At 40.4% G+C, this 7,500-nt stretch overlaps 2 protein-coding genes across 2 annotated transcripts in view; one reads left to right on the forward strand and one right to left on the reverse strand.

Moving 5' to 3' along the window:
* Positions 1-801, forward strand: part of LOC137982144 (fragile X messenger ribonucleoprotein 1 homolog A-like) — an 18,735-nt gene extending 17,934 nt beyond the window's left edge. Inside the window, exon 15 of the mRNA XM_068829208.1 lies at positions 243-801. Coding sequence (XP_068685309.1) covers positions 243-742 — 500 coding nt within the window. The 3' untranslated portion in view covers positions 743-801. The remainder of the gene's footprint in view (positions 1-242) is intronic.
* Positions 802-2,532: 1,731 nt separating this feature from the next.
* The window catches only part of LOC137982143 (methylcrotonoyl-CoA carboxylase subunit alpha, mitochondrial-like), a 10,415-nt gene continuing 5,447 nt past the window's right edge, over positions 2,533-7,500 (reverse strand). Inside the window, exons 12-20 of the mRNA XM_068829207.1 lie at positions 7,157-7,266; positions 6,946-7,038; positions 6,671-6,794; positions 6,120-6,206; positions 5,759-5,808; positions 5,487-5,624; positions 4,563-4,670; positions 4,334-4,405; positions 2,533-3,074 (exon numbers count right to left, since the gene is read on the reverse strand). Of these exons, the coding sequence (XP_068685308.1) occupies positions 2,973-3,074; positions 4,334-4,405; positions 4,563-4,670; positions 5,487-5,624; positions 5,759-5,808; positions 6,120-6,206; positions 6,671-6,794; positions 6,946-7,038; positions 7,157-7,266 (884 nt within the window). The 3' untranslated portion in view covers positions 2,533-2,972. The remainder of the gene's footprint in view (positions 3,075-4,333; positions 4,406-4,562; positions 4,671-5,486; positions 5,625-5,758; positions 5,809-6,119; positions 6,207-6,670; positions 6,795-6,945; positions 7,039-7,156; positions 7,267-7,500) is intronic.

Below are 7,500 nucleotides of genomic sequence, written 5' to 3' on the forward strand. Positions count from 1 at the left end.
ATGCATTGGTTTGTCCCTGAGCAAGTATCATATTTTTGTGTCGGAGTGGGGTAATAGTTCTGTGGTTGTGCCTGAGGGTGGAAAATGGACCCATAAGCAAAATCTGGAATTTGCCGGTAGGGAAGGGGAAGGGAATTATGCGGGTAGAAGTCGAGTCTATATTCGAACCACTCGGTCTAGTGGGCTGTTTCTTCTCCTGGTACAGGACTTTGGCAAAATATTATGATTTTAATTATTTCCAGCCTCCTGTTCGCCTAAAGACGGGAAAACAAGGAAGCCGTCGCCTTTGTTTCCGACAGGAAACTATGACAAAAAAGGCGAGGGATCACGCAAAACTTTCGAGCAAATCGACTGTAGAACCAACCATGGAAATGGAAACAAGCTGCATACCAGACATGATGGCAGACAACGGTCAGGAAGCAAAAATCAGCCGCAAAGTAAACAATCTCAGCCAGGTAACAGATCCCGGGGGAACAGCTGCAACCAATTCCGACCGAGCAGCGGAAGTCTGTCGGCAAACTGGAGGAGTAGATCTCAGTCCCATACCGAGGGTAGCACGAGAAGTGAAGAGGAGACGGAAGCCAGGGAAGAGAAAAAACCGAAGGTGAATGGGGCTGCGATAGCTCAGGATGACAAACCAAGCGGACCTCAATCAGACGAAAAGCCTCCCGACACAAACACAATGAAAACTACGACGATAGAAGTCATTGGACAAGAGACTATCTTTGACAGTATCGAGTAACTTCTTGTGAAATAGTTGTACAAATGAATCATAAAAATATTATATTGTCATGCAATGAATCTTGGTCATTACCGTTTAATGTGAATTATGGTCGTTTCGCGCCTTGGGTCAGTTCGCCAACAAGTCGATGATTTCGTACACCGATGATTTGTTATGGAGCGTTTTCATTCACGTGACCAGCAGCCATATTGGATTACTGAAACAAAAGAAAGTGTTTGCATAAAAATAGAGTTCAAATCCCAGAGGATTAGTTTGGTACACCATCATGGCCGCCGTGACGTCATGTGAAAACGCTCAATTGCACGAGGAAGCAAGAACACAAACCGGACTGATACTCGACCGGCCACCTTGTATCCCATAAGTCTAAGCGAGCCAATGTTTTGCGGTCCCCAGCCAGTCCGTTGATGTCACTGGCCTCACGACAGCAACCGGAAACGTGACATTTTTTTCTATCTAGACAAGCTCACTGTAAGCTCTCCAATCTTCAGTCATTTTCAAAAGCGCCGTACAACACGAATGATCCTTGAGGTAGCCTGATAGACTTGGTGAGAGCCTTCAGTAAAGCGCTCTATACATTTGATTGAACATCATCATCTGATATGATACGGACAAGATGGCATGGCCCCTTGGTGTCCGTATTAACCGGGTTCCACTGTAGGTGTATTTCATGATTATTCTGAACTATCGATCTTTACCTTCATTGATAGCCAGTACATCAATTTTGGAGTTGAGTAAAAGAAATTTGATGGATGATCCAAGTGAGCGAACAAACTATTGACATTTAAAGCCGCCACGACAAAACTTCGTCCAAGTGGATTGATATTGGATGGTTGCCCTTATTGGTAGTGTATTTCTGGCGAAGGCTCAGACTCCTCCGATTCGCATACGGCAATACCCTAATTTCCTCTTAAATATTTAATGATGTTGAGGTGTAAACCACTCCTTTTCAAATCATGTTCGGGAGAAATATTTGAATGGTCGACATAGCCCCATCCATTTTGACTGCAGAGTGTTCTTAAGTATCTAGTTGACGCTAGGCTCTTTAACGGTGAGTAATTCATCGTCAGACCTTGGAGCAAGGTCGGCCGATAAATCATTACTAATCATGTGGCCAGGTCAACGATCTCCTCGGCATAATCACGAACGGTTTGTTCCAGCACGAATCACAATTACATCAGGGTTTTTTCAGTGAAATCGGTTCGATATGATCTCTCATGTCCATAGTAGTGCATCCAGGGAACGAGGAAACTTTGACTTTTGCAGATCTCGAGATTTTCCGTCCCTGCAGGTTCTTTTGGATAGAGTCACCAACTATGAACACTTCCTTTTTCCGTGCCGATTGATTTGCTGGATTATTTTTTCGTGTTGCCCTGTCAATGCGGTTCCTGGAGTTTGAAGTCTGGGAACATCTCTAGCTTAACTTTGCTTGACGTAGATTCAGGAATAAATCCGTTGGTTTTTTTTCTGCCAGACGTCGTGAGTTCCAGAAACCTATACGTCACGATTTCGTGATCAGATGAGAAGCGAGTGCAGACTGAGGAGAGGAGGCGAATACGGAGGCGAATACGGAAGCAAAAAGGCATGGTGCCTAACATGACGTGAACATTCAATTGAAATAATAAAATCAAAAAGCAGGTCATGGGCTTTTTATGTGGCAAACATGAACAAGCGAATTCAATGGTTTCGTCAAGAGCACCATAGTTTTCGTAATCCGCAAACGCATATCACACTTATCGTATGTCTTGACATACTTGATGTACTAATACAGAACTACATCAATAACGACTGACTGCTTAAAACACCAGACGCTTGTGAAGTTGATTCTAAAGCTGATAATTTGATAAATTAAATGCGAGGTGAACCAATGATATTCTACAGGATAAATAAAAAGACAACATCAAGTGCCAGAATACTATAAAACATCAGGGTAACACATCGGCCCAATACGTATTGTCATCCGCAGTTTCGGAAGCGAAGACAGTCGAAACAGAAATCATTCCGTTTGAACAAAAATAACATTTCCTTGATTTATACGATTGATACAATGTACATTGAGTTGATCGGTGAAAAGAACGGTCTACCATAGAAATTCTTCCTTCTACCAAGGGAGGAATGTTTTTCCAACAGAGTTGGTATCATTTTCCCCGGACTGTGAGTAAAGGATGTTACTCTTGTTGCGAATCAGTCCAAGAATTTATTGGTCTTCTCGTTTATTATCCTTGTATTGCCTTTACTCTTGAAATTGTACCAATTGTGCATGTCTCTCCACTGCCTCTCCAGCAGAGTAAATAACTCTATCTATGATTCCCGTCTTTGGTGCTCGAATAACGTGCTGGAAAGGCAAAAATAAGCATTAAATCATTTTCTTATTTGGGTTGCCTTGGAATATTTACTACTGAAGTTCTTGTATAGTGAATAAAGGTTTTTAAATAAATCACAGATCCCGTTTCCTGACGGCTCGGTAAATAATTCTGCCATGACAAATTCACAGTTCAGTTCAGTTCAGTCCAGTTCATATTTTTACCCGGATGAGCCAATTATGATTGCATAAGCAGCGATGGAACACCTGTCAGTCATTTCTTAAAAGACGGTAACGATCTCACCAAATATAACACAACCGAACCTCGGCTTTAACCTGGACTGTTAAGTTTAACAATAGGGACCTTAAGATCTACGACGGCGATTTACGGTTTCCACTGTAGGTGTATTTCATGATTATTCTGAACTATCGATCTTTACCTTCATTGATAGCCAGTACATCAATTTTGGAGTTGAGTAAAAGAAATTTGATGGATGATATAAGTGAGCGAACAAACTATTGACATTTAAAGCCGCCACGGCAAAACTTCGTCCAAGTGGGATTGATATTGGATGGTTGCCTTTATTGGTAGTGGATGAGCCAATTATGATTGCATAAGCAGCGATGGAACACCTGTCAGTCATTTCTTAAAAGACGGTAACGATCTCACCAAATATAACATACAACCGAACCTCAGGCTTTAACCTGGACTGTTAAGTTTAACAATAGGGACCTTAAGATCTACGACGGCGATGTCAACGAAACGTCACCTCGAAATATAGCTTTTCTCTATCTTAATTCTTTCGCGATTTTTCCATCTCTTTCACTCACAGTTGTGTGCTTAGGTACGTGGCCTTTAAATGAAAGTGAGGCTGGTGTTGACCTTGTTATGATACAGACCTCCCTCCTTTTGTTATTTTAATGACGTTGTTGTCATGCTAATTGTAAGAATTTACATAAGAAAAGCAATGAGGTTTCTATCACAGCAAGGTCAACTCCAGCCTCACTTTCATTCACAGGCCAGGTAACTAAGCACACAACTGTAAGAAGTGCCCAAAAATAAATTGTCACGAGCGGTTACAGAGTGCAGATTCGCTGTTGCATGCTCACGTTGTCGTCAAAACCTCAAATTTGGTAATTTCAAGTTGTCGTTAAATCCGTGCTGCACGTGCAGCACGATTGTTTGTGCTCTTTTTAATCAAAGGTATCGTTTCGTGGCATTGTTATTGCCATCGCCGTCGTAAAATCTTAAGCTCCCTATTGCTCAATTCATTAACTATGCTCGATTATACCTCCATTTTCATTGCTTCCATGATGACTAGCGTTTCACCTTCTTCAACACTCTGTCCGGATTCAACGAATACCTGCAGAAGACAGGGTCCACAAAAAAGAGTACTTATTCTTGCCGCTGAGTGGCACAAGAGAGGTTAACTTATGATGTGGGTAGTCTTCTTACCACAAAATGCTGTTTAAAAGAACTGACTCGGAGGTGAAAGAATTTCTGGATGATCTGTATCCTACCTTGACGATCGTTCCGGTCATTGGTGCCAGTGCTGTTGTTTGGGAGGCATTCGAGGGACCGCCCCTCAGGAACTTGGGAACTGGACGACGAAGCTTATGACAACCTTCCTGAATGCGATGAGAGGGAATTGAATTTATTTTATTCATCTTAAAAGCCCATGTTAACCCGAAAGACATTGCGCCCGCGTTGAATTTCGCACAGACGGAAAATCCGAAAATCACCGTATCCAATCAACACAAGCGCGCAATGTCTTCTGGGTGAACATTGGAAGCCAAGAAAAAAAAACCAAATCATTCCAGATCGGCTGTTGATTACCGGTGCAACTGCTTGCTCCATGAACTCTGAGTTCAACGAGAAAACACAGAAACCTTCACTCTAACATATTTCTTCGATGGATGAACAGACGAAGCTCCATCTCGTTATGATGACGTATCTATCGAAATTAAGGCATTTTCCCTTGCCTTTTTCTCCGAAACAAAGTCGGCGAGCCCCCTTTTTTTTCATTTTTGGAATAAGCAATTTATGACCTAAGTTCAGGCAAGAAATGAAACAAATTTTATTTCACTGTGGGAACTGAGATTCTTAACGAACAAAGATCGGTTGACTATGTAGTCCTCCTGGAGCCTGGGACCCATGCCAAGCGCGGGAAAAAGGCAACCGGTTTGTCACATTATACAAGGATAGCCCAGGATTCACGAAGGATTCACTAGCAGGCTAAGGATTCACATTTACCTTGAAGTTTTATCATAAAAGTAAGATCCTTGTAGTAGGAAAAACACCGGAGACACATCCTAAGAGATGCTTAACGTAAAAGAAAGAGCCGAAATTCGGCATATTCAATTAAATGGCTACCAAGGTGAGCAGAATTTAAAACAAATTTAACCAGTAAAGAAAATAGTCATTGCAAAACTAACCAAGCTTACCTTGGTGAATAAGTGGATGGTTCCTCCTTGATCAATAAGCCAAGATTTAAATATCCGCCCATCTAAGTTCGCTGTGAGACATTTTCGGGAGCGCTCTGACCGTAGCTTTCCTTTCATGTGGATACAATGACCTTCAATCTGAGGACACAATTGAGACAGTGAAAACCGCGTGTGGGCCAAAGCGATGTACCCCCGTTCTCACGTTCATAAGATGGGAACAATAGAGAGCTGAAACTAGACGTTTTGTGACTGATTTTAGAGTAAAAACTCACCTCTAATGTAAAACTTCCATCTTTATTGTAACAAACAATCATAGAAATCTCTAGGGATAAAGATTATCATTATCATTATTATTACAAAAAATAAGAAAAAGATTTCATGTGCAACATCTTTAGGTAGATATCTTCTCATCTTATTCTTAGTACTACGGCCTTTTAGGATTTGTGACAATGAAACGTAAAGATCCATTGCACAAAAATAAAAAAACTGTGACCATCACTGACAGAAATTAATATGATAAATATTATCAATATCATGATGATGATTACAACTCCAAGGCCAGCGTTTAAAGCAAAAACACTGAGAGGTCCATGGGAATAACGGTACTTCACAACTGCAAAACAACAGGCTCACTTTCATCTCCATCATAAAGCCATATTCTCTTTCTAGCCATGCCATTTGGTCTAAAGCTACCGTGAGAATTCCACTCTGAGAAAGGATCTACAACCACAGAAAAGACTTTGTAAATGACAAATCACTTATTTCCTTGATGATGGTGATATTAAATTGTTAAATGAGAAAAGATTTGATGACAGTTTCTAATTTGTCACCCTTTGTAACTTGGGTAAAATGCTGGTTGAAAAACCAAATTATCCGGAGAAAAACCTTTGGATGCAGTGAAAACATCTGCAACGATCTTCCTAACTTTCATTCATGTTCATTCCTGCAAATATATGAAAGCACAGCTATTCTAAAGTTGCAAAGATCTTATAACTTCAATGTAGCTACACAATACTGCACGTCTTTAGGTAAGATTTGAGAGCAGGTCACAGCATCGGTGTTCCTACGACCACCTCTTCCCTCAGAGAATGGAGGGTTATTCTCCTCGTAAATGGGAATGGAGTTTCTTTGGTAACATGCTAACGGGTATGTGAAATGTTTAGAACAGGAACTTTAATTCTCACCACTTGATGCAACAGCCTGTAGTTTCTTTTCATCTCTTTCAAGAAGTAAGAGCCCCAGACAAGCTTGAGCCAGTATTTCATAGCATAATGGCGATCTGGCTGGAAACAGGTCTTGATAGTGGTGCTATTTAATAAAAGTTAATAGTTATAGTGTGTGTCACTGACAAATGGACAAGATAATCGATCTACTGGTACCCAGATAGAAATAACATTACAGATTCCATGTTAGTGATGTAACAAACATAATAGATTGGGATGCAACTCAAATGCAGTACCTTTATAAAATCAGTGTGCACATCTCCATTCTTAAAATGGCTGTGCTCACATAGACTTGTTAGGAAAGCAATATTTGTACTTAATCCCACGACCTGTTGAAATGATAAAACAAGCATGCCACGTACTGTAATTACCATATCAAAGACCAATACAATCATGTATTTCATTTAAACAAATGAGAATTCTCCAATAATTGGCCTCGCTACTCACATGATATTGTTGAAGAGATTCTTTTAGTAATGACAAAGCCTTATCTCTATTTTCTGACCACACTACAAGTTTTGCTATCATTGGATCATAATGAACTGACACCTCATCCCCTGGCAAGACAAAAGGAAAAAGAACTAAATAACATACAACTTGTTCAAATTACAGTATAAGGCAAACAATGTTGTATGGTTTGTTATGTACAAAAATAGTTCAATTTTGTGCAGTAATTTTACACAAATGGCAACCTGAATAATGTAAAGAAGCATTACCTGGATGGTCTCACATCTCATTGTCAGTATCCCTTTTAAAAAACAATTACAACAGCTAGCACTCATTTATGAGAT

Source organism: Montipora foliosa, chromosome 13 (genome assembly GCF_036669935.1).
Source record: "Montipora foliosa isolate CH-2021 chromosome 13, ASM3666993v2, whole genome shotgun sequence".
NCBI classification, from domain to species: domain Eukaryota; kingdom Metazoa; phylum Cnidaria; class Anthozoa; order Scleractinia; family Acroporidae; genus Montipora; species Montipora foliosa.